The 27,694-nt window shown below is 42.8% G+C and overlaps 1 protein-coding gene across 2 annotated transcripts in view; it reads left to right on the forward strand.

The window, feature by feature from the left end:
• The window catches only part of FNDC3A (fibronectin type III domain containing 3A), a 443,791-nt gene that overhangs the window by 82,314 nt on the left and 333,783 nt on the right, over positions 1 to 27,694 (forward strand). For both annotated transcript variants that reach the window (XM_077484274.1, XM_077484275.1), the window contains exon 2: positions 14,514 to 14,652. In XM_077484274.1, the coding sequence (XP_077340400.1) occupies positions 14,533 to 14,652 (120 nt within the window). In that variant the 5' untranslated portion in view covers positions 14,514 to 14,532. The remainder of the gene's footprint in view (positions 1 to 14,513; positions 14,653 to 27,694) is intronic.

Consider the following 27,694-nt stretch of genomic DNA (forward strand, 5'->3'; position numbering starts at 1 on the left):
GGCGTTGAAAACCCAAAGAGAAAATCTCTTCCAATACACAGAGAAAAAAAACCTAACAACCGAGTACCTCTAGTCACCACATACAACCCAACACTAGAAGGGATCAAAAAGGTAATCCAAGATTTACAACCCATTATAACAGAGGAATGAAACTCTGAAAAAAATATTCCAACAACCCCCATTATTGGCTTTCAGACAACCACCCAAGCTCAGACATAAACTAATCAGCAGGAAACTTCACTCTGATTATAAAGTCCCAAATAATGGAAGCAAACCCTGTAATAAAAAATGCAAACTATGCAACCAGATCAACCTATCCAAAAGTGTCACACACGTAAATGGGACCTTCAATATCACGGGATCATACAACCAGGGCAGGACTTAAGGTGGTGGGTGCCCCTGGGCTTCGAGTCACTTTCGGGCCCTACCTTCTATACATTACCATATTTATTGGTGTATAACATGCGTCGGCGTATAACACGCACCTCAAGTTTAGGAGGGAATTTTAAGGAAAAAACTTACTTTTAAATGCCCATCAATTCAGCCTTATCACTGTCCATCTGCAGCCATGCCCGTCCATCTGCAGCCTTGTCCAGTGTAATTTGCAGCCTTGTCAGTGTAGCCTTGTCATTGCAGTCTTGATGTTTAAAAATGGCGCCTCCAAGATACAGAGCACTGTGTATCTCGACGGCTCTCGGGTCCTCTCGGCGGCTCTCAGTGGCTCTCAGGTCCTCTCGGCGGCTGTCGGTCCTCTCGCAGCCCCTTGCGGAGCCGAGAGTAGCCGAATGTGCTCGGCTCACAGTCACACCCAGTCCCTGTGTTATGTCCATCATAGGGCAGGACTGGGCGTGACTGAGTACATTCGGCTATGTATCTCGACGGGGCCCATGGGGCCCCCTATTGGGGGGGGGGGCCCATGGGCTTGAGCCCAGTTAAGCCCAATGGTAAGTCCGGCCCTGCATACAACTGTACCTCCAGTAATGTGGTGCACCTCATCCAATGCAACAGGTGTAGCAAAGGATCTTATGTTGGTGAAACAGGACAGAAGTTACAAATGAGGATGAATTTGTACAGACATACCATAAAGGAACATAAGGAAGACAGTTTCTGCACACCTGTGGGTCATCATTTCTCACAAACGAGCTAAGAATGAAACTTCTTTTTGACACAAAAAACAATGGCCTAAATTTAGATATTGGTTTCCTCACCCACTATACAACAGTTTTATGACCCCCCCTCTGTGACTGTGAACTTCCCCGCCCCCCCCCCCCCCCTCCAGTCTAGCTTTCCCTCTGTCTTATCTCACTTGCTTATAGCTTTATTACCATTGCCATACTGTTGATTGTTGATTTGTGTATATATGTGTTTGTTTTTCTTTTTCCTTTTCCCTCAGAGATTTATTTATTTATTTATTTATTTTTTTTTTAACATTTTACCTTTTGCTAAAACTTTTGTGAATCAGTACTGCTTAGACCTTGAAGAAGGGGGACACACCCCGAAAGCTCGTCCATGAAAAATGATATGCTGGTGCAAAAAAAAAAAAAGTATCACGGACAGTACTCAATTTTCTCTGTCACAATTGCAGTAATGCAGCTACAATCACCTCAAGTAAAATACTTTCTAAGATTATACTTCGCGCCCCCCGCCCCCCCCAAATTTACACTGTTATGTTATTATTATTATTCAGGATTTAGATAGCGCCAACTGTTTGTGCAGCGCTTTACAACATGAGGGCAGACAGTACACTTACAATACAAATCAATATAGGAGGGACTAGAGGGCCCTGCTCGTTAGGGCTTACAATCTAGAACAGTGATGGCGAACCTTGGCACCCCAGATGTTTTGGAACTACATTTCCCATGATGCTCATGCACTCTGCAGTGTGATTGAGCATCATGGGAAATGTAGTTCCAAAACATCTGGGGTGCCAAGGTTCGCCATCATTGATCTAGAAGATGTACACTCACTACTTTTTTATTTTGTGAGAAACTGTGTCTCCCTTCTCACCTCCAGCAGCTCCATCTTCTGCCTCTGCCGTTGAGGAGGCAGAGATTGCCCTTGTGCACATCGCTGGATCGTGATGGGGCTCAGGTAAGTATTGGGTGGGTTGCTGCAAACAGAAGTTTATTTTTTAAAGCGGTTGTATAGGGTTTATTTTTTATCTTTTTTACTTTTACCTACAGGTAAGCCTATAATAAGGCTTACCTGCAGGTAAAAAAAATCTCCTAAACCTGTACGGTTTAGGAGATATTCCCCTCGCCATGAGCCACTGACTGCAGCGGCGCATGTGCACAGGGGATTTTCGGCTGAAAGCCCGGCAGACGCCACACCCTGGCAGAAGGAAATCTCCAGCGCGGGAGTGGCGATATTGCGGTTCTGGCCACTCACAGCGCCCGAGCCGCAATACCCGGAAGACACGCCAAGGGAACATGTCGGCTCCCTCTGCGTGGATTGGGCAAGATGTCGGGGGCTCGTTCTAAGGTAAGTATTTCATAATGAGCTAGTATGCGGTGCTTGCAGGTCTAAAAAAAAAAAAAAAAAAGTCTTCAGAATGCATGCATTTTTGTTGCCATCTTTGAAATTGTTCTTATCAATATATATTTTTCTAAGTGAGGTCTCCATAACTGGACAAAGTATTCCAAACTAGGTCTAATGAAAGATAGATATAGGGGAGTTAGGATCTCCCTTTCTCTTGCTGGTGACCTCTCTAGTGATGAAGGAAGAGGGATCTCACCGCTCCAGGAGCACACATGCAAACTGTAAACGGTCTCTTCAGCTGGGAAGCCACAGGTGCTGGCTATTACTAATAGCAACAGACGAAAAACAAGCTCTGGACTGCCGCACTCTTCAGAAAACCACTTTCTTTTATTGGAAAATCACATCACAACAAACGGCGAACAAGGAAAAATTACTGACGTTTCACACTAGCTGTAGTGCTTAAGACCTCTCTAGTGATGTATCCTGCAATTCACTTTTCTTACTACATGGCCACAATGGTGGTCATTTTGCAGTCATCTCAAATAAGTACCCACGAATAATTTTCCTCTGTAGGTCTGGACAATATTATACTCTAATAAAGGATTCTTATTTCCTAGATGCTTTATAACTTGTTTAAACTGATTATATCATAAATTATAGCAGTATAGGTAATTTTGGTAAACCGTCTTTCTCCTCTCGCCTTTCAGGACAGCACCTTGGAGAGAGCGTAGCTCCACCCTTCACAGGAAAAACTCCTGTGACAAATGCCCTTTAAATGCAGATGCTTCCACCATGCCATCAGTCTTGGCGTTGGTGGAAGCACTGCTGGGGGCTGCACTTTTTCCAAGAAATTTTCTTAAGGAGAGGGGTTGGCAGTACCTCAAATCTTCTGTGACCAGCCCAGCACCCCTGCCCACGGGAAAGGGTTGTTCCGGTGCCTTCTTCCTTCTCCAGCTCATGGGAGTGATGGCCACCCAGGGGGATCCTGCTTGTGTGCTCGGAGGCTGTGGGCATGCAGGCAGCATGCATGCCAAGAGAGCCCAGAGCTCTTGGTAGTTGGGACTTCCAAGGTAGGTGTCCGGCAAGTTGTTCCGGCCGCTGGAACGCAGGAGGAAGAGGCGGGTCATTGGCTGGTGTGTCCTTCTGGCCCTTGAGCAGTAAGGAAGGTGAGGATGCCAGAAGGATACCTTTTTTAAAGAACTGGAATGGCGGCAGCAGCCACTGCATACCCTGCATTGGAGGTATTGCCAAGCATATCTGGCAGTGGACGCAAGTGCTTGGGGGTGGGGAACCCACCTCAAAGCATGTGCTCCAGAGTGGAGGCCAGAAGATCCTTCATCGGGAGAGAACAAAGGGCGATTTTACTAACTCTTATGTTCTTCCTGCACTCCTTAGAAAATCAGCATGTTCAGGTTCTGTCAGACAACATGTCAGCAGCTTTATACCGGACAAACAGGGCAAGACGAATGATGGAGCTGCACATAAGATCCTATTCTGGACAAAATCAAATCTAGCTTTGCGGTCAGCAGTGCACTTGAAGAGCACTCAAAATGTCCTAGCGAACCTTCTAAGCAAAGGATAAAGGAGTCCGATTGGTCATTGAATCAGGAGATCTTTTGGATGATCTTTGAGAAGTGGGGCCTACCTCAAGTAGTTTTATCTGCAAACCAAAAACATGAAGACACCTGCTGCCTTTCTGCCTTACAGAGTGGATCAGGCTATGAGATTAAATGGCTTGGCTCACAAATGGGACTTCCCCCTGTCTTGCAAGTTCCACCCTTCATTCTAACTGATCCCGCAGATGCTAGCAAAGTTCATTGTGGAATCCACGGATCTAATGGTAATCACACCCTTTTGGCAAAAAGACATTGGTTTTTAGCCCTGCTGAACTTGTCAGTGAAGCCCCTGGAGATAAGTCAGAAGGAACTTACGGAGTCAAGGGTCTGTCATTCATCCGGACCCAGCATATCTAAACCTGACGGCCGGTTTTCTGTGGAGGACATACTAAGACGCAGAGGCCTGTCAAAAAAGCTTTTGAACACCATTTTATCAAGCAGGAAAAAGGTAAAAAGGGCATTTTATGCCAACGTTTGGAAGTATAAACTCCTGGTGTTCCAGGAAAAAACTTTGATTTCAATAGTTTAATTTCTGTTCAGAATTTCTCCATGAGGGAATGGGTAAGGGATTATCAGCGAGCACCCTCGAGGTGTAGGTGGCAGCGGTGTCGGTGTTTCTAGAGAAAACCTTATCTATTATTCCCCATGTGGGATTTATCTTTAGTTCAAGGGTTCACAAAAGCCCCCACCCCCTTTTTTTTTTTTTTTTTTTGCAAGATATCTCCATAGAGTTGCACAGGTTGAAAACAATCCTCCTGTTAGCAGTAACTTCAGCCCGTAGGTTTAGCGAGGTTGCATGCCCTATGTAATGCTGAGCCTTTCCTGAGATGTTCTCCAGACAAAATAATCTTGGACAGATGCGGGTTTTCTTCCCAAAAAAAATATCTACAGTGTTGCGCCGTAGACAAAAAAATATATACTGCCCATATTCTGTCTAGTTCCCTCTTGCCTGGGAGAGGAGGTCTTTTCACACTCTAGATGTCAGAAGATGTCTTTTTAAATTATCTTGTAAAACACCTCAGTCTACGGCCCTGTTCATCCTGGCTACAGGAGCACACAAAGGGGAGAAAGCTTCCAGAAGTACTTGGGAATGGGGCTTAAAAGCAGGCTAAATACAGGTTAGAACTGTCCTTGGATCAATCCTTTGGCAGGAAGGTCTTAGAAGCTGTGGTCCCACCCTGAAGTAAGTACTTGGTTATTCTTCTCCACGGTACTGTTCTGAAAGGCGAGGGGAGAAAACCTTAGTTACTTACCAGTAACTGTATTTCTATGAGCCTTTCAGGACAGCAGCTACTTTCCTCCCTTGCTTATAATATGCATTTATATATTCATTTATATAGTATTTCTGGTGGTTGGTGTTTTCTATGCTTATATCTTCCAGCACGTTGGAGGAATTCTTGGTAACGACTGATGGCATGGTGGAAGCAGCTGCATTTAAAGGGTGTTGACACGGCAGTGTTTCCTGTGAAGGGTGGAGCTACGCTCTCTCCAAGGTGCTCTCCTCAAAGTCTCATAAAAATACCGTTACTGGTAAGTAACAAAGGTGTTCAAAACTGAGCAGATTGACTTTATAAGACTATCGCAGGAAAAATTTAGACTGTCGTAAAGTTTGGTTTTGCCATTCCCACCCTCAGAACCTACATATTGGTCAGCAAGGTTGCCCTTACTGTGGCAACAGTGGTTATGTTTGGGTAGGGGTTAACGGGAAAAGTAAAGATTTACATATGTCAACTGCCTATATCTTTAGTAGGAATGAGCCCAGGCGTGGTTGGACACAATTCCGAACCTGCACCTACTATCCTACTTGAAAGTTGTTAGTCAAGCAGTGGAGGCATTCTCTGCCCCACAGCTACACACATACTCCAGGGGAAAATATATATCTCTATATCTCTATCTATCGAATTGGGTCAGGAATGTCTCTGCCACCTATGATTGGCCATCAGCTTTGACAGCTTCCCGGTAACACAGCACAAGTGGGTTTGTGATTGTGTCCGGCCACGCCTGAGCTCATTCTTCAGTCAGGTGGGCTCAGACTTATGTCCAAACTTGTCTGAGCTCATTCCTAATCTCTGAGGCTCAGTTCACACAGGACATGGCACGACTTGCAGCGCCGCGACCTGCCGCGACCTCAGCGGCGACTTGCAAAACGACTTCTGTATAGAAGTCAATGCAAGTCGCCCGAAGTCGCCGCCAAAGTAGTACAGGAACCTTTTTTCTAAGTCGGAGCGACTCGAGTCGCTCCTATTAGAACGGTTCCGTAGTACAGAACGGGGGCGACTTGTCAGGCGGCGAAGTCGCCTGGACAAGTCACCCCTGTGTGAACCGAGCCTGAATCTACAGGTTGTTTTGATATGTAGTTTTCATTGAAGGTAACCTCTTCTGTTTACTTTTTTCCATCTCATTCTAGGGCTAGGTTCACACTTGTGCAGATGGCTACGGTGTGGGAATTTCACCATGCCCCCCCACCAGCAGCTAAAGCACACCGTTCTTTTACAGACAGACATACGGGGCTGCCATTCATTCTTAATGGCACACCCCCACGCCTCTGAACACGCAGTATTTCTGCAGGCGCTTGGGCTAAATGGGCTCCTGTGCCAGCACAAACACGGGTCGTACCACATGCATAGATGTGAACAAAGCTTTAGATTGGTTTATGACCGATTCGCATTTTATTTTCAAATAATTAAGTAGCTTTCCCATTTTGTGTATAAACATAAAACTGAAATAACAGCAGTTGGTTTTGACATGTATGTAGGGGGCTTAGCCTGTCATCCTGGAGCTATTTTTATTTAATTTTTTCCATTTGGGCATTGAGATGGCAATGCATGGTTTAGATTGAGCCATGGATGTCACGGTCGTCACCACCCCGATTGATACATGTTCATTTATAAATCAACCAATCCTGGTGGAAAATTTTCCCAACAGTGACTGCATTCACAAGTGTTATGTGCGCCCCCTTGTAGGCAGTTCCATTCATGTCAGTTGGGACACAGACTGTATGTACACAGCCCCTGCTCTCAATTTGACATCTGTGCGTGTCCTTGACCCACAATGTCTGCATTTGGGAATGAGTACATGCACCCACATGGATGTAAAATTGGGAGCAGATCCAGCTGATGTATAATGAAAAAAGAGCTTCATTAAAGTGAAATGAAGCACCACCGCCCGCCCAAGGTCAAATGACTACAGAGCGGTGCGGCTCTCGTTCTGGGATGCGGCCACACCTTCTTCCTAGGACACGGCATGCCCTTGTTCTCAGAAAAGAGCCAATGACACAGCTCTTTAACCATGTAATCAGCTGTGTCCAATCACAGCCGGTCACGTGTAAATGTGGAAGTTCCATTTATTGGCTCTCTTCGCCTGACACTGACAGAGTGTGGCAAAGGGAGCTGATAAGCTGCATCTCCTCGCAGGGGGACCAGGACAGGTAATTGGGCACTGATTAGTGCCCTGATTACATTAAAGCCCCCAGCAGTGCCCTTCAGTGACATCAATTAGTGCCCATTAGTGATGCTAGTCAAAGCTGCCTTTCAGTGCCCATCAGTGAAGGAGAAAAATTACTTATTTACGACATTTTTTATTTTTATTTTTTAAAGAAAAAACCCAGCAGTGATTTAACTACCACCAAAAGACATCTCTATTTGTGTAAAAAAAATTATAAAAATTTAATTTGGGTAAAGTGTTGAATGACGGTGCAATTGTCATTCAAATGTGAGAGCTCCGAAAGCTGAAAATTGGCCTGGACAGGAAGGGGATAAAAGTGGCCAGTAGGCAAGTGCTTAAAGGTTGTGTTTTTTTTTTTTTTTTTTCTTTTTAATGCAATAATAAAAAAAAAAGTTTTAAATGTGAGGTCTTTCTGACCCCAGATCTCGCATTAGAGGTTCTGTCATGATTTTTTTCTATTACAAGGGATATTTACATTCCTTGTAATAGAAATAAAAGTGACCCAAAGGGACAGTGTAAAAATAATAAGTAAAATAATTTTTTTTTTTTTTTTTTTTAACCACTTGCCTACTGGGCACTTAAACCCCCCTCCTGCCCAGACCAGTTTTCAGCTTTCGGTGCTCTCACACATTGAATGACAATTACTCAGTCATGTAACACTGTACCCAAATGAATATTTTTGTAATTTTTTTTCTTTTAAATAGAGCTTTCATTTGGTGGTATTTGATAACCTCTGGGTTTTTTATTTTTTGCGCTATAAATGAAAAAAGACCGAAAATTTTGAAAAAAAACCCACATTTTTCTTTGTTTCTGTGATAACATTTTGCAAATTATAATTTTTTTTTTCATTAATTTTGGCCACAATTTATACTGCTACATATCTTTGGTAAAAATAACCCAAATTAGTGGATATTATTTGGTCTTTGTGAAAGTTAGAGAGTCTACAAGCTGTGGTGCGAATCATAAAAAAATGATCACACCTGATGTACTGGTGGTCTAACTCATTTCTTGCGACCCGAACAAGCCAGGGAAGTACAAATACTCCCCAAATGACCCCTTTTTGGAAAGTAGACATTCCAAGGTATTTAAGTGGCAAAGTGAGGTTTTTGGTCTTGTCATTTTTTTTCCCACAATTCTTTGCAAAATGAAGATTTCTTTTTTTTTTTTTCCCACAAAATTGTCATTGTAATAGGTTATTTCTCTCACATGGCATGTGTATACCACAAATTTTTCCCCAAAATATATTCTGCTACTCCTAAGTATTACGATGCCATGTGTGTGGGATTTTTTCACAGCCAGGCCACATAGAGAGGCCCAACATGCAGGGAGCGCCGTCACATGTTCTAGGAGAATAAATTACACATCTAACTTGTTGACTACCAATTACACTTTTGAAGGCCCTGGAGCACCAGGACAATGACACGTGACACTGATGACAGATGGCACTGATACGTGGCACTGATGGCATGTGACACAGATGACAGATGGAACTAATATGTGGCGCTGACACATGGCACAGATGGCACTAATACGTGACACTGATAGGTGGCACTGGGGACAGGTGACACTGATAGGTGGCACTGGGGACAGGTGGCACTGATAGGTGGCACTGGGGACAGGTGGCACTGGGGACAGATGGGCGCGCGTGTGTGTTCTCACTGACGCTGCGACTGCAGCCGTTCATCTCTCCCTCCTCACACGCTGTCTGTGTGAGGAGGGAGAGCCGGCGATGAGAGATGATCTCGTATGTGTACATGTGAGATCACCGCTCATTGGACAGGCCAATCGAGTTCTAAATGGCCGCTGTGATTGGCCATTTAGCACGATCTGTGATTGGCTGTGTCCAGGGATGCCCTCCCGGCAGTTAGCATCCGCGCTGTAGCCATTTTTTGGCTATAGCGCGGGCGCAAAGAGGCTAAAGAATCCCGTCCCATTGTGCTTGCATGCAGACGCAAACACATACAGAAGTCGTGTCCGCATATGAAAACGGTGTTAAAACCACACATGGGAAGGATCTCAGCGATCGTTAAAGCGAGAGCAATAATTCTAGCACATGACCTCCTCTGTAACTCAAAACTGGTAACCTGTAGAAATTTTTTAAACGCCGCCAATGAAGATTTTTATGTATTAGTTTGGCGCAATTTTGAAGCATGACATGTTGGGTATCAATTTACTCGGCATAACATTATCTTTCACAATATAGAAGAAAATTGGGCTAACTTTGCTGTTGTCCTATTATTTAATTCAAAAAAGTGTATTTTTCTTTCAAAAAAAATTATGCTTGTAAGACAGCTGTGCAAATACGGTGTGAAATAAAGTATTGCAATTACCACCATTTTATTCTCTAGGGCGTCTTTAAAAAATAAATTTAATGTTTGGGGGTTCTAGGTAATTTTCTAGCAAAAAAAATGATTTTAACTTTTAAACAAAAAATCTCAAAAAGAGGCTCGGCCCTTAAAGTGGTTGTATACCCACTTTTTTAACTTTTACCTACAGGAAAGCCTATAATAAGGCTTACCTGTAGGTAAAAAAAATATCTCCTAAACCTGTACGGTTTAGGAGATATTCCCCTCGGTATGCGCCGCTGACTGCAGCGGCGCATGCGCACAAGGGGGTTCTCTCCGTGAAAATCCGGCAGTGCTCGCCCGGCCGGATTGAAATCTCCCACGCGCATGCGCGGGAGTGACGATATCGCGGCTCCGGCCACTCACAGCGCCGGAGCCGCGATACCCGGAAGAGACGCCGAGGGAGCATGTCGGCTCCCTCGGCGTGGATCGGGCGAGATGTCGGGGCCTCGTTCTAAGGTAAGTATTTCATAATGAGCTAGTATGCGGTGCATACTAACTCATTATGCCTTTTGCTTTGCAGGTTTAAAAAAATAAAAAAAAAAATTGCGGGTTTACTACCGCTTTAAGTGGTTAAACCATAAACATATCATACCTCCTCCTTTGTAGTTGTTTTGCACAGAGTAGGCTCTCCTGGCCCCTCCCTCCTGCTGAGCACCCCCAGAGCAAGCAGCTTGCTTTGGGTGCACCCCAACTTATGCTCTGTTATGTCAGTTCAGACACAGAGCTGTGGCTCAGCCCCACCCCCTTTCTCTCCTCATTGGCTCATTGACTGACAGCAGCTGGTGCCATTAACACCCACTGCCATCTCGGCCAATGATGAGGCCCTCATGCACACCACTGGAACAAGATGGGGCTCACGTAAATAGGGGGGGCTGCTGCACACAGAAGGTTTTCCATCTTAATGCATAAAATGCATTAAGGTAAAGTTTTTGCCTTTTAGAACCACTTTAACTATTGTCTAGGTTAGTTTCTATAATACAACCATTATCATTTTGTCTTTGTATGCCTTTAGTAAACTTTTGGTAAAAAATTATCTTCTTTTGTTCCAGGTCATTCACAATTTTCTTACTTTGTGTCCACTGATTAAAAATATAAGGACCCGTGTTTTAGTGAAACATTTTGTGGCTCACTGTGATTGAGTGATCTTTCCATCTATCCTTCTCCAGTTGTGTTAAATAGTCTACAGGGATTTTATTTCTTGAGCTATGGATTAAAGGGTGATAAAATCAATTTTTAACCACTTCAGCCCCGGAAGATTCGGCTGCTGAATGACCAGGCCATTGTTTGCGATTCGGCACTGCGTCGCTTTAGCTGACAATTGTGCGGTCGTGCGATGCTGTACCCAAACAGAATTGATGTCCTTTGTTTCCCACAAACAGAGCTTTCTTTTGGTGGTATTTGATCGCCTCTATGTTTTTATTTTTTGCGCTATAAACAAAAGAGCGACAATTTTTTAAAAACACTATCTTTTACTATTTGCTAAAACAAAATATATTACCCTTTTTTTTTTTTTTTTTTTTTTTTTTTATAAAAAAACATATTTTTTCCTCAGATTAAGCCGATTATATGTATCCTTCTACATATTTTTTGTAAAAAAAAATAGTAATAAATGTATATTGATTGGTTTGCGCAAAAGTTATAGTGCCTACAAAATACGGGATAGATTTATGGCATTTTTATTTATTTTTACTAGTAATGGTGGAGATCTGTGAATTTTATCAGGACTGCGATATTGCGGCGGACAAATTGGACACGTTTTTGGGACCATTGACCATTATAAAGCAATTAGTGCTATAAAAATTCACTGGTTACTGTATAAATGTCACTGACAGGGAAGGGGCTAACACTAGGGGGCGGTCAAGGGGTTAACTGTGTGTTCCCTAGGTGTGTTCTAATTGTAGGGTGATGGGACTGTCTAGGAGGAGAGAGCGAGATCGGGGTTCATATATAGTATGAACACACGATCTGTCTCTATGCCCCTGAAAGAACCTGGACCCTAGTGGACAAAAGCCGAAGTGACGTAATGTAATGTAGTTTCGCCCAGCAACGCCATTCTGCTGCAGTAAAACTCCGGCGGCTGGTTGGCAAGTGGTGAATAATGAAAAGGACTAGAAGGGAAAAAAAACAGCCCGCGGACAGTATAGATGTGTGAAATCAATTTTTATTATTTTTGCAGTAGTCTTTTGTGATTAGGGTTCAGCCAGTAAAACCGTATCAATTTTGTTTAATGCTTCAAATTACAACCAAAAAACTTGCAAAGATGAACAAAGGCCCTTTAATCTCCCCGAAATCAGATTCTCTGTGCAATGTTCCACAGTAATGAACAGTGTTTATCTGCAAATAATGGAAAATTACATTATCTGCAGTTTACTTTTTCTGTGAATAGAGATTTCGATATTGCGTTTGTGGATTTAAAAACTAATGCCAACATTGTTATCTACATTGTAATTGATTTTGCAATTCAGAAACTTTGCATAACTACACGTTTAATGAAGTGCTCAAATACAGCACTTAAATATAAACATCTTATTTGAAACTGATAACTGCTGGACATGGAAAAATATAAAAAGTAGTCCCAGTCTAACCTCTTACTGTATATCATTTTTAGTGCCAGAGCTGTTCAAATATCTGTAACCAATTAACTTTGTTGCCTCTGTTTGCAATCTGGGAGGACGTATAATATGCAAATTAGCTCTACTCCTGCACCAGAATACATTGCCTGTGGTGCATTAGTTAACAGAATAGTTAAAACCCCTGTTTTGTTGTTGATCGTCCAATTTTCCTCGTTTCACAGCAAATTCTAACCAATGAACGAAAATTTAGTCGAAAAATTCTTGCATGACGGCCTTTTTTATTTTTTTATTTTTTTTTATGGTTTCCAATCATGAGCAGTCTTTCTTTCTCTCTTCTGATTTTTCTTGTACGAAAATCATACAAAAACAGTACACATTCATCGAAAATCGTGCGTTCTGTTCCTGTACGAGTTTTGTCCTTTCCGGAATTTTAAGAAAAAAAATTCTAAATCGGCTTTTGAAAGTTGTGTACACCTATATGAAAATCCTACAAAAATTCCTTGGTGGAAAATGTTCGTCCGATTTTCTTATAATGTGTGCTAGGGTTGCACCAATACCACTTTTTTTTAAGACCGAGTACAAGTACCAAAACTTTTTTTCAAGTACTCACTGATACCAATAGCCATATTTTTTTTTTTATGTCGTGTGACAGTGGCACTAATATGCAGCACTGAGGAGGCGTGGACTGTCGGTAGTATTTTTATTTGTATTTATTTATATATATATATATATATATATATATATATATATATATATATATATATATATATATATATATATATATATATATATATTTTTTTTTTTTTTTACAATGCATTCTTTCTTTTTTGGGGGGGGGGAAGTGGATGGTGTCAGTGTTTTTTCATTTTTTATTATTATTACAATTTAACCTTTTTGTTATTCTCTTTTATATTTATCAGCTCTGGGGGGGAGGGGGGTGGAGGGATGGGGTAGCTCTTAACAGACCCCTGACATCTCCCCTTTTGAGAAAGGGACTGAGGGCACAGATTCCTCAGTTGCACTGAAGATGAATTAACAAGAGACTGAGGCTCTGCTCATTCATAAACTGAGACATTGTAAACACAGTTTTACTATGCTCCAGTTATGAATGTTTTAGTTATGATGAATGGACAGAGTCAGTGATCACTGACTCTGTTCATTCAGAAAATCTCCATCCTGACAGATTGGGGGGGGGGGGGCCCAGAGGAGGAGGACAACCCGGAGGACCGAGGATACCACAAGTCTGAGGAAGACTTGGGGAGCCGGAGGAGCACACAGACAGTCGGAGGTGATCGGTGTGGCGGTGGGGGCAGTTACAAGCACCGATCCCCCCTGTATAGCCTTTCAATAAAGCAGCAGATAGCTGCGGGAAGGAGAGGAGGAGAAGCGTCTGTCAGCTGCATTATTGAAAGGCTATACAGGGATCGGTGCTTGTAACTCTCCCCATCACTGCACCAATCGCCTGTGAGGCTGCCCTGCCTCCCCCCCCCCCCTGCACTGAGGATGCCTGGCCCGATACAGTAGGTTTTGGATCAAGCTTTGCAACATTTGCACGAGTACCGATACTCGTGCAAATGCTTGGTATCTGCAACCCTAGTGTGTACGAGCCTTCCTTTTTAGTTGCTTTGACATAACCGGAAGTGTCCATGTCCGTCCGATTGCCCCAAAGACTTGAGCGGAATGCGTCCACATCTGCTCTGCAGAGGGGATTGGAGATGGACCGGTCATCTGCCTGCTTACCAGGGATCAGTGGAGAGATCCACCGCTGAGCAAGTGGATTCTGTTTCACGGAGGCACACATATGAAAGGAGCCTTCGACTTTAGATCCACTAAATTATAACTAAAGGCAATTATTTTTTTTTTTTTCTGTGGATAGGAAGAGATGATTAGAACCCCCTGTCCATTTTTATTGCTGTGTGTACGGTGTGATTTACCCTTCTCTATTTGTTCTGTTTACCATTATCATTAAAAGTAAAGAAAATCCCACTTCTCACTCATCTGAACAAGCCTTTATTAAACTTGTATAATAATCTGTGTTTTATGTTTCTTTGTAGGGATCAAAGCCACTTGTAAATGTATGTTTTATCCATGATGGCTGATCATCATCCTCCACCGCTGGAAAACACCCCACTGATAACAACTGACATTCCTCTTCTTCCTACACCCATTGTCAATGGAGAAGGTGGCCAGCAGGTATGACCTGATAGTCTAGTAGTGATTTACAGCTGTACATTGGAATGTAAACATAGTTTGATGGAGAACTTGCCATATGTATGGACACAGGGATTTTGAGCTATATTTACATGTTTATGTGAATAATTGAGCAATTTACTTATAAAGGGGGTAGGGAGACAAACTGTAAGTTAAGATGTTACTACTTACAGTACCTACCTTGTGACTGTACTACCTAACTTTTTACTCTTTTGAAGACCTGAAGGTAGCTGAAATATCAGCATCTGACACTTCCAGGTGTGTCAGATTCTTGGTCCTCCACTCTGTGGTTTTACTCTGACCCTACATAACTATAGACCACCACATATTATATATTGTCCCTATTATTATTTAGAACTAAAACATACTAAACACATAAGGTATTTGCTTGTATTTTAGACAAATAATTGTATTTGCCTCGATGTGGCAATGTCTAGTATGGATTCTCTGTACTGGTATTTTCCTATAATGGTTTTGGGTTTGTTTATTTTTATAATTACTGTATGAAATACTTGCTATAGGGTTCCTCAAGCACCATAGCAGAAAGCAGTTCTCCCCTTCTTTCAGACCAGCTGGCTCCTGTTGAAAACTCAATGGAAGTCATCCCAAAGAGATGTCACTTACTCTGAAGCATTCACTTGTTGTGAATCTGTAAACAGGTGTTTCAGAGGGAGGAATGAAAACTAGAATGCATTGAAAAGAAGACTAAAGCTCCACCTGCTGACTTAAAAGGAGAATACAGAATAATATGCATTAGACCAACTATGTCAGACAGACTGCCAATACTATCAAACAGTGCCACATCCCTAAGGAGATTGTCACAGGAAAATTTATTTTGGATGGCACTTTAAAGGCACCAAAAAAGTAAACACAAAATCCAAAATGTTTGTTGTACAAATATTAAAAACAGACTAAGGGGTTATGATGTACAGAACGCATACAAATGTCTATCTCACACAATATTATAGGAGTACCCAGCAATCGGCTAAAAAACAGAAACAAAATTAAGGTCATTGATGTATGAATGAAGCTCCAACGCATTTCAGCTTCTGTTGTCTTCTTCAGGGGTTAATGTGATGGGTAATCTCTACAAAAGACTCTACAAAAGACAATACAATGACCAAAACGTACAAAAAATAGTCAAAACAAGATGACATAATAAACACACTCACGATGATGCCCCGGATCACAACAGGCAACCAGTTAGGCAGAAAAGCGTTCAAGGGACATCTGACCTCTATATAAAAACTGTATTAAAAAAAATATATTTTAAACATCTTTTTAAATACACTGACGGAGAAGGATTATAAAAAAAAATTTGTATAGTAATAGCTTACTCATGCCAGAAAAACATTGTAGATATCCAAAATAAAGAATGCCTATGAAGGCGGTGTAGGTATTGCACTGAAAAATAGCAAATATTGAGGAAAATATTGATTCCAGGCCAAAGATTTGTAAAACCAAGATGTATAATGGGGAAATGTCCCCGATTTAAGGGAATATAGGCAGACAAAAATAGGTGATGAATGTTACACTCTGATTATATTTACCACAATCTGAAGATGCTGACAGTGACATTCACGGAGTATTATAGAGGGCACACATTCACTGCAGATGGTAAAATGAAATTGGATAAACCTCAGCTTAATGCTGTGGGAACATCTATATAAAAAGAAACACAAGTGCCACGGTTAGAAAAACGAGACAAGTCAAAGATGGATGATAAAAAGTGGAAATGCAAAAATGATAGTGTGCAACAAGCAAAAAGACCTACCCGTGCAAAAAGCAATATGGGAATCTGACATCAAGTATCTGTTTGCAGTTGCCGGCTTTATAGAAAGCTAAGGTAGGTCTTACCAGCCAGCATCAAGGTCATACCCCAAAATTGAAGATGGAGCATGCCTGGGCCAATCAAAAAATACAAAATGTGCAGGTATACCTAGAAAAACAGGACTGCAAGTGCTAATGGAGACTTTCCTAGGTGGCCTATAGCACCATGCGTGCAAGTGGTAACTGTGTCCCCCACCTCGCCCATATCGGTTTGGCGTTGCATCCGCTGGTGTGGTGGGCTGAGTGATGCACACTCACCCCAGGACATCTCTGACTGTTATCAAATTAATTAAGTGGTGTTGCGCTCCACAATAAATAATAACTGCAATAAATAGATAAATATATATCAGTAAATAGTGCACAAAATAATATAAATAACTAAATATAACTACTCAAAGCTCATTAAATCAAATGTACACCTTCTAAAGTGCATCAGTGCAAAGCAATATCCAATCCAATGCAATGTGAATGATTGTGTACTCCGAACATGAAAAATAAGGTGCAACACCGCTTATTAATTTGATACTATACACATCTAGGGGAGGGTTTGTACCCCTGCCGGTGTTTTGCTGCAACCATAAGTTCTCTTTTCCTGTTGCTTATTCATTGCGGCGCGAGGATAATCTATAATTATTAATCTCTGACTGTTAGTAAGAGCCTTACCAGATTCAGAAATCCAGTCAATGCAGATAATGCAGGGGGGACACTGATTACTCATCTCATCAACCCCCTGAATAAGACAGCGAAAGTTGAAATGCGTTGGGAATTTCATTCATATATCAATGACCTTAATTTGGTCTCTTTAGCTGATTGATGAGTACTCATATGTTGTTTTGATGTGCCATTTGTATGGGGTCTGTACATCATAACCCCTTGGTTTGTTGTTATTTGTACAATAAACTTTTTGTGTTTTATTTGTGTTTTTTTACTTTGTTTGATTCCAGTCCCATCCAAAATACATTTTCCTGTGGCAAGACTATGTATCATTTCATATCTACCTAACCTTAAAAAAAAAAAAAAAAAAAAAAATTTTTACAAAACCTCGTTAAGTCAGATGGTTGAAGAATTGCTTTCCAAGAATTGTTGAATTGCCCTTTCCATGGGCAATAGGCTATTGAGGCATAGCATTGCTTCCAAATATGCATTTGCTAAAATACAAAGCAATAATTAAGATATTCTGCTTAGCTTGCAAAAATTGCTTATTATACGCATCGTTTATGAGTAGCCAGTATTTCTCTATTATTCCCAGTGGAATATATATATATATATATAATTTATTTTTTTGAGACCTGGCTGACACAGGGCGGTAAGCCTCTGTCCTTGTTATAAAGCAGTTGTTTGTTTATGTGCTTCCAGTTTATTCTGGTTCCTGTTTGACCAAGTTTACAATCTAATTTGTTGATGGAGAAGTGACGTGCAAGGTATCACAAATTGCATAAAAGGAGAAGCAGTTCACTTTTTCTGATTCAGATTCAAGGCTTTATTGTATATTAAAAGTTAAATAGATCAGACTGTGTTCACCTGCTATGTCCAATTTCTGTCACTGAGCTGTAACAAGCGGAGCCAGCCAAGCTGCATGTATTTCTCATGCAGTGGTCTCATCCAAATTGTGACCGAGTACAAAGCACACCAAGCAAAGTCAAATGTGCTTCTCTAAAGTCTGCATCCACCTGTGCGCCTCCAAAACATGAAGAAATCATTATGTGCTTCACCTGCTGATCTATATCATTTAGAGATGCATAATTTGCCTTTTTATTCTTCAAAGAACCTTCTTAGAGTCCTTTCATTTTGTTTCGTCTTCTGTTCAGACTTCCCTGAATGCAGGCTTTTCCTATTACTAATGTAAGCTGCACTATGTGGACAGTACCACTAGGACACAAAATTATCTACGGTAGTTAAATGAAACCTGTTATGAAGGTGGATAGGAAGATGGAGGCTGCCATTGCTAAGCTTTCCTTATGAAAATGCTTGTCATGCCAACCCTCTTGGTTTACTAATCTGAGTCTATGAACGACAACAGGTATGCAGTACTTCTGATTGTCCTTTGACTTTCCTGATTTGCAATAGAAAATATTGAAGCCAGTGGGCAAGCGTAAGGCTGGCCATACACGGTGCAAATTTCTTTTCTGCAACCACAGGTTGGAGGAAAGAAATTAGCATGATTCCCCCTATCAATAAAAACGGTGCTGGCAGGGTAATCGGCAGTCGCGTTCTGTGGGTGGGGTAAGCCGCCGAGAGGAATTGCTGATTGGCGCTGGCAGCTATAGCAGCCGCTTGCGATAATTGGAAGTGAATGCGGCAGGCTGGTTTGTCCAAGTTGCTCGATCAATCAACTTGGTATATTCAGCCTGCCCATTAACGGTCGACTGGCTTACCTGCAATTTTCTAGCATTTTCAGAAGATCAGCAATCTCGATCACTATATTTTTCTTGTGACAGGTTCCCTTTAAAGGGAACCTGTCATTTTGCGAGAATTGAAAATAAATTCAAACACCACAATGTGTTTGCAGGAACCTCTATTAACAGATCCACTTTCTGATGCTGCAGATTTTGGGCACACACACTCTTGTCACTGGTTCCCTTGACTTCAAGTATATTTCCACACAAAGCATACCTAAAAAAACAAAAATAAAAAAATAGAAAAAAGTTTTCTTTAAATCTTTCTAAATCTTTTAGTTTTTAAATGTTTGTTAGGAGAAGGTGTCAGGACTGACTGTAAACATTTGTGAAGATCAGTCTGTCCCAATAGAAAGGCCCAAGGATAGGCTTAGCTACTACTCATTAACCTAGAACATGCCAACTTTTCTATCTTCCAATCCTTTGTTAAAGCGATATTAAAGCCTTGTTTTATAAAACCTAAAAATAACAAACAAATTATACTTACCTGATTTGTGATCTTGGGTCACGCAGCGGCGCTCCTGCCAGATGCCCCACCCACAGCAAGGAGCTTGATTTGGGGACACCCCAATCAGGTGCACTCCCGAGCTGTGGCTTTGTGTGTGCATTTACACCTGAAGCCTCGGCTCAGCCCCTCCCCTTCCGTCTCTTGATTGGTTCACTGGCTGTGATTGACAGCAGCGGGAGCCAATGGCTTTCACTGCTGCCAAAAAAAACAATCAGGATTGCTAGTCCCGAAGAGGCAAGGCTCTTGTGGACATCACTGGATCGAGAGTGGGCTCAGGTAGGTATTTGGAGCTGGGCGGGGGGGGGGGTTGCTGGGCGGGCTGCTGCACATAGGTTTTTTGCCTTCGTGCATAGAATGCATGAAGGTAAAAAAAAACCTTGTGGTTTTACAACCACTTTTAAGCTAACCATATACCATTAGTACAGTGAGCACACTGTTAGCACACAGCCTCAACCTGCTGTGGATGTATATATACATTAGCTAAGCGTTAAAGCCTTCCTACCTCTCTGCATATATGCGTTATGCAGTCGGCAAGAGGTTAAAGCAGAACTATATTCCCCTTGGCTCCCTGAGCTCCTCACCCAGCCACTGACATCTTCAGGTGGCTGGCTTCCAGGTCATAATTGCCATCGGCTTTCATTGGTTGAGACAGTGACATGCAGGAGTTCAGTCAGATACGTCATTACCGACACTGTACAATGAGCTGCGCATGCGTATAGCACATAAGCATTCAGCAGAGCCAATTGGAATAAATATGAAGACACTTTTTTTTTTATACTAGCGTCTGGCCTTATGGGCAATTGGGTGCGGCACCAACAACTGGTCTTTGAGGTCCACCCCTCCTATATTAAAGTTATATTCGTGGAGGCAGAAGGGTTTCGCCACAACACCAGTCACCGTAGGAATTTGGACCATCGTGTCTGCGTGAAGGGAGGACAGAACGAAAACATTCTTATTATCCCTCCACTTCACAGCGAGCAAATTATTGCACTTCAAGCATGCTCTCTCCCCCAGCCTAAGATTGGAATCTACAAGTCGCTGGGGTAAGCCCCGGCAGTTGGATTACACTGTGCCACATGCACCAATTCCACGATCAAACAAGTGACTAAAAAGTGGCATGCATGTGTAATAATTGTCCACAAAGTGGTACCCCTTTCCGAGTAAGGGTGACACCAAGTCGCACACAATCTTACCAGTGCTCCCTATGTAGTCTGGGTATTCCGGCTCTACGTAACTGTCTCTTTCCCTCATAAACCATAAAACTATATGTATAGCCTGTGGCCCTGTCACAGAGCTTATACATCTTGACCCCGTATCTGGCACGCTTGCTGGGAAGATACTGTTTGAATGACACGCTGATGACAGAGTTCATTGTCATTGAAATTCCTGAACTGCAAGATCTGCTCGTATCGTGTCCTGGTCAAGGAAGCAGAGGACAAGGTCATATGGTGAATTGGGTCAGTGGAGCAATATGACCGCAACTCACTCTTTTTAGTTATGCCCATGAGGAGGGATAGGCCCAAGAAGGTCTTAAATTCAGAGACCGTAATAGGTCTTCAATCTCTGGCAAGGGTCAAGGGGATTAGCGGCGAATTGACTAGCATACAAATTGCTTTGATCCACAATAGAGCTATAGCGATCTTCTGTGAAAAACGGGGGGGGGGGGGGAGGAGGAATCTGTGTGTGTTTTAAATCTTGACCATAGGGTTATCACCCCACCTTCAGGAGTGGACTAGGCAGGACACGCAATTCATTTAAAAACAGCAGGACAGCATAGCTCTGCCCAGGGAACGGTCCCTCTGGCTATAACCCTTCAGCCTGCTTCCTGCAGCTCAGTTTTTTCTGCCTAGTGAAGAAGGACCTAGGCTCCCTGAAGGGACCATTGGTCCTGGGAATTTCTGGATTTTTCCCCAAGATTTTGATCCTGTGATCTTCTATCAAGAGCTGCCTGGGTGACACGCTGGATAATGTAGATCCTTGTAGTCTCTCCAGCCTGGCCATCGAGCGTGAGCAGGCCCTAGCTACGCACTGCGTTGGCCACGACATGCCCCTTTTGCTCCAGGGGCGGCCGGTGAGCTATATGCTCCAGGACACACATATGACCGGGCTACTGCTGTCTGTGTCAGTGTGCTGTGGCCAGCCGCCACCCCGTACTGCTCGGGTGATGGGTCTGTGGAGGAATGCCTCCAGCTATTCCAACCAGATGGGTAAGTACAGCTCTCCCTGTTTCGGCAGGATAGAGCAGCTAGTCAATCCCTGGGAGGTCGATTAGGGGGTCTCTCGCTCTCCCTTTCCTCTCTCCCTATCCTGTTTTCCCTCCTTTCCCCGCGGGAGACGCTTCATGACTGGGCATGAGGTGCGGTGTGTGTACCTGGGCCGGGTGTCCTCCAGGGGGGTTCTGTACCTTGACAGGGGCTGCGCTGGCTGTTTGGGTCCGTGTGTCTTTCTGCCCTTTTTTTTTTTTTTTTTTCTCTGTCTGCGGTGCCTGTGTACATTTTTCCTCAGCATGTGCTGTCTCCATTTTCCGGCGGCCACCACCCTTTTCCCTTTCTTTCCAGACCATGGCTGTCAGCCATTTTCTAGAGGTCCGGCGGTCATTTTCCTTGTGTTTTTTGTATGCAAGAACGGTCGGTGGCCATTTTCTTGTAGCCTCACAGCGGTTTCATCTCCAGTGCTGGGTCATTTCACCTCAAAACAGCATGGTTTTTGTTCTGATGTGTCGGAGGATGCAGACCAGGACTGTTCGGACAGTGAGGATGATTCCGTGTCAGGGCAGGAAAAAGCGCTAGTTGACACACTTATTACCGATGTGCGGGATACCCTGAAAATACAGGATGCAGCAGGATCTTCTACTGAGGTGTCCGTCCCTTTTGGGTCCCGTAAACCGACCCGTATACCTAAGGCGTTTCCATATTTTGACTTATTTTGAGAAGTTCATCTACAAGGAATGGTGAAGCCCGCAATGGGCCTTTTGAATTCCAAGAAGAATGGCGGTGCGTTACCCCTTTGAGGAGAGCCTCCTTAAAAAATGGCCAGCTCCTCCGGTCATTAACCCCCCAGTATCCAGGTTGAATAAAGTAACCACGATTCTGGTAGAAGGGACTCCTGCATTCAAGGACCCTACTGACAGGAGACCCGAGGCAGTGGCCCGGTCCATGTTTACGGTAGTGGGGTCAGCATTACGGGCCTGTACTGGCCACGGCCTTGGTGTCGCAGATGCTTATTGAGTGGGCAAAGTTATTGCACCTTGGATTATGAGCATAATCCGTTCCAGGAGAATTCTTGTAATCCAAAGTACTCGCATATCAAAGCAAGTTTCCCCATAAAAGTCAATGGAAACAAAGATAATTCGTTCCAGATTGACTTCTATTGTATGCAGTACCGCATTTGGCCAGAGGTGGGGGGGGTGGGGCACCGGAGAGACTCAGAAATACTCAGAGACCGATCTGAGCCGCTCGGATGGACTTGGAAACCCTTGGAGAGGTTCGGAAACACTTGAGGACTGCGTATTTCTGAGTGCATCCTAACGGCTCCGAGTGTCACCGGCGCCCAACCACCTCTGGCCAAATGTGGTACTGCACACCGCAGAGGCTTGAATCCTGCTCGTTTTGTGAGACAACACTCGCAAAATGAGTCCAGGTTTTTTTTTAAAGTAATAGCTTGTATTGCGACACGCTCATTAGCCGAGTTACTCGCAATCCGAGGTATCACTGTACAGTATGTCCTACATGGATCTTGTTGAAATCTGTGGCTTAATGACAGGTCCACGTCCTGCTGTTGAGCTGAGGGAGTTAATACCTCCAAGTCTTCTGTGAGCTGCAGTGATAAAGATCTAACTGAACCTGCCAGTCCCCCCATCCATTGAGAAAAGACCCTGCATTTATTACATTACAAGTAACACTATCTCTTAATGAGTGGGAAAGTATCTTGTCACTCATCAGAATCTTCCCCATTAGATGTTTTGTGCTGTGTAATCAATGCACAGGCCTTCTCAATGGAGGCAGGAGAGAATGGTCCCCCATCCATAGCTTTTTTTCCCTGCAGTGGAAGCATCGTAACTATTAACTCCCTTGGTGCTGGAATTTCAGTAACAAGAAAAGGACCTGATAACTGAACAGATTTCTACAGGATCCAGCTGCCTGACAGATGTGGGATATTACAGGTAAGTGATGTGACTGCAGGCATAGGAGAACAATGATCCACTCCTGCTTTAAGCAAAGACATAAATGCTATATTTAATTTTACAGGTAACTAGGTTGTGAGCTTTTTATGCTTGTTTATCTTAAGACAGAAATGTCACACAAATATCATCTTTCATAAGACAAGCTTTTCTAAATACGTTAAAACCAGAACCTAATATCAGACTAATATTGTCTCTCCCGCGGAGGCCAATATGTTGACACACAGATTCAAATCTTTTCAGCTATGAATTCTTCAGACATTAAACAAGTTTATTTCCAATCTTCTCTCTGTATGCATTACAATCTAAATGTCACTGTCTTATCTTCTTGGTACACATTTTCTTTAAAACCAAACTCCCGGCAGATAAAAATCCCTTGCAGTTGTGCTGTGCTTGCACTGCAAGGGTTAATTGATAGTTTGTTTAGGGGAACAATAAAAGGAAATTTACTTACCTGATCCTCAACTAGTCCACTCCCCACAACTTCTGCACCCCTGCGCTTTAAAAGTGTAGGATCCTAACGTCATCAAGGTCAGAGCAGTGTTAGCGGTTGTAAACCTTGTTACACCACTTTTTCCTACAGGTGAGCCTATAATAAAGCTTACCTGTAGGTACTGCGAATATCTCCTAAACTTGCACAATGCATATGTGCTGCTGGCGACGTCATGGGCACATGCGCACTGAAGAAACGGGCCGCTGGTGCCATTTCTTCAGAAGTTGTGCGGTGACCGGCGGCTCCTGGTCACGATGTAATTGCAACTCTGGCCAATAACATCTCCAAAGCTGCAAACCCGGAAGTACCTCCAGTGGAAAATTTCCACGCTGTATTCGGCGGGCCGACTCAGATCCAGGGCATCGTTCTAAGACAAGTATTTCACAATGAGCTAGTATGCGATGTATACTAGCTCATTATGCCTTTGTCTTGCAGGTTTTATTTTTTCGAGGTTTAGAAACTTTTTAATAACCCTGCTGTGATCGTGAGGACTGCAAGTGACCATTCACTGCCAGAGCACGGGGGAGCGAATGATCAGGTAAGTAAAACTATTTCTCCTCTCCCCTGGACAAAATAAAATATTAACCCTTGAAGTGCAGGCGCAGCCTCACTGCAAGGAATATATATATATATTTTTTTCCCTGCCCGCAATTGGACTTGGTGGTATTGGGCCCATAACCTAAAATGTATTATGTTGTCTCTTACCATACCATACTTGTTAGATGTGGTGGCTGCATCCGTTTTTTTTTTTTTTTTTTAAATCTGTTTTCACTTGGTGATCTGGCCAGTAACACACCACCTAGAATAGTGAGAATCCGTTCTGGAAGAATGAGTATAGGAGGGCACAGCAGACCACATCATTGTGAGTCTGGGAGGGAGAGTAGTGTTAAATGTATTAGTAGATTTAGAACCACTACAATTTAAAGCTAAACTCCAGCTCACACTTTATAAGCGGTTACAGATATTTTATTTGTCCTTTTGGGATAAAGGTTTTGCATGAATAAATACAAGTTTATCATTTTAATTACCCCTGCCACTGTTAAAGTGGTTGTAAACCTCAGTCATGGAATCTGAGCAAATCACACATATCTGTAGTACTTGTCTATCTCCAAAGCTCTAAGTATGATTTCCCGCTGGTGCTTTGTTCCTCTGTGATCTGCATGAGTCACTTCTGAGAAATTGTGTGGGTGGGGTGCTCAGAACGGAGCTTGTGTATTCACAACATGGTTCTTCTGCTGTGTGGAAGGGTGTGTGTTCCTTTCCTCCAATCAGCTCTCACACACTGTAACTGCAGTCTAGTAGCCCCTATCCTCTTTGCTCCTGATAGATGAAGACATTTTCAACACGACCTCCCCTTTTGGAGGAGTGTAGCATAGAGAAGACTGCAGATAAACAAGTAAACCCTATGTAGGAGGATTTGTTTTAACTCTTATAGGGGTGCACCAAATGGAAATTTTGGTACAGAAAAGGTTTATATTTTTGCATTTAATTGTATTATATTCAACTTTTAAAATAATATCAATTTAAATTAATATAAATTGTTGCCCATTATTGGCACCTTTAGTGCAAGAGAAACTCAAGAAAAAAGCAGTCTCTAACAATCTCTTGTATCATGTCTGCAATCTCTTACTTAAATTTAAACAAACTGCTAATAGTATTAGCAAAATTTCCATTTATTGCACCTCAAGCAGACCTGATACAGGACATTTGTCAAAGACTGCAGACATGATACAAGAGATCAATGCAGCCTCACCAGTGCCCCGATCAGAGTGGTGATCTCTGGCTGTGTCAACAGAGCTGGATTTGAATTTCCCTTGCCGGGCAGCCGCAGTGACCATATCCCATCTCCTGTGATACATCGCACTGATTTAATACTCCCCCGCAATGTGTGGAACCCGCCCCTTTTTTGGTGCCATTATCAACACCTTTTCTTCTTTCAGGCGAATGCAGAAAACAGTTTTCCGCCAATATGTTTTCACTTTACTGGTTATATGTGAGGGTTTACAACCACTTTAAAGTGATTTGTAAAGTCTCAAAATTATTATTATTTTTTTTTTAAATAACAAACCTGTTATACTTGCCTCCTCCTGGTTTTGCACAGAGCAGCCTGGATCCTCCTCTTCTCAGGTGTCTCTTCGCTGCTCATGGCCCCTCTCTCTTGTCGAGTGTCTCCACAGCAAGCAGCTTGCTATGTAGGCACCCAAGCCAAGTCACAGCTCCGTGGGTCCATTCAGACATTGAGCCCCAACCTGGCCCCGCCCCCTCTCTCCCCTGATTGGCCCACTGACTTTGACAGCCGTGGGAGACAATGATGCCACTGCTGTGTCTCAGCCAATCAGGAAGAGATTCCCAGACAGCTAAGACACTCATGGACATTGCTGGAGAGAAATGCTTAGGTAAGTAATTAGTGGAGTGCTGGGGAGGCTGCTACACACGTTTTTTTTTATCTTAATGCATAGAATGCATTAAGATAATAAACCTTCTGCCTTTACAACTCTAATGCCCGTGCACACAATCGGAAATTCCGCCAGCAAAAGTCTGATAAGAGCCTTTTGGTCGGAAAATGCGATTGTGTCGACTTTTGCTGGCGTAATTTTGGCCAGCAAAAGATTGAGAGCAGGGTCTCAATTTTTCGGTCGGCAAAAGTTCCTATCCGAAAATCCGTTTGTGTGTATGCAATTCAAATGCGCAAAAACTTACGCATGCTCAGATTCAACTACTAGAGGGAATCGCTCGGTCTGGTAAAATGACTGTATGTAATGGAGATGGCACATTCGTCATGCTGCAATTTTTTAAATAGTTTAATGCAGCGCATTCTCTTCTTTAGAATGCTAGAAGAATGAAGTTGTTTTGCTGCTCATATTCGCACAAACTTCTCTCAAACTTTTCTTTATTATTTCTGGTGATCTCATGAATAATATTATTTTGTTTTTGTCACATCTCCATAATAATGTTGTATTTTTTATTTTTATAATCAAGATCTGCATTTTTTTTTTTTTTTTCTAGTGATCTCCATAATATTATTTCTCGTTTTGTGTGTCATGTTAGCACAACACCATTATTATCTCGTATTTTTTTACCTCAAGGAGGTTGGTTGATGTCCCTTGTTAATTTGACCTTGTATTTTTGAAAAGTACATGCAAGGCAAGTATTTCTGAAAACAAAATCTCCATTTATTCTGGGTCCTAACAAAATAAAGAGGAAGGCAACTACTGAAATTTGCGAAGCCTTTGTACCCAAAGGCACATATCAATTATTTTACAGTCAAAATTGGTTGCCTGAGGAGTCCGTATAATAGTGAGCACAATCCAGTCCAGGACTACAAGAGATCAGGTACAGCAGCAAATGATGCATCTCTCCCCAGGCTGTGGTCATACAACAGTCTGCATCTTTTGTCAGACCAGACTGAACTCAGGCCATCACTCTCTGGTCTTCCTTAGATGCTTCTTTCCAGGCTGTGGCTCTGGTGTTGGAGGTATGGCAGGAGGTGGAGGAGGACCTGGAGGAGGAGGACCATGGTCGAACTCGCAAATGTGGGTTTGACTTGAGTTCGCACCTCAACCACTTATGTAGGGCTTTCAAGATGACTTTCTCACATAAGAGGCATTGGCCCGTCT

The sequence above is a fragment of the Lithobates pipiens genome, unplaced genomic scaffold, assembly GCF_037356315.1.
Source record: "Lithobates pipiens isolate NorthernLeopardFrog02 unplaced genomic scaffold, aLitPip1_a1.2 Scaffold_16, whole genome shotgun sequence".
NCBI classification, from domain to species: domain Eukaryota; kingdom Metazoa; phylum Chordata; class Amphibia; order Anura; family Ranidae; genus Lithobates; species Lithobates pipiens.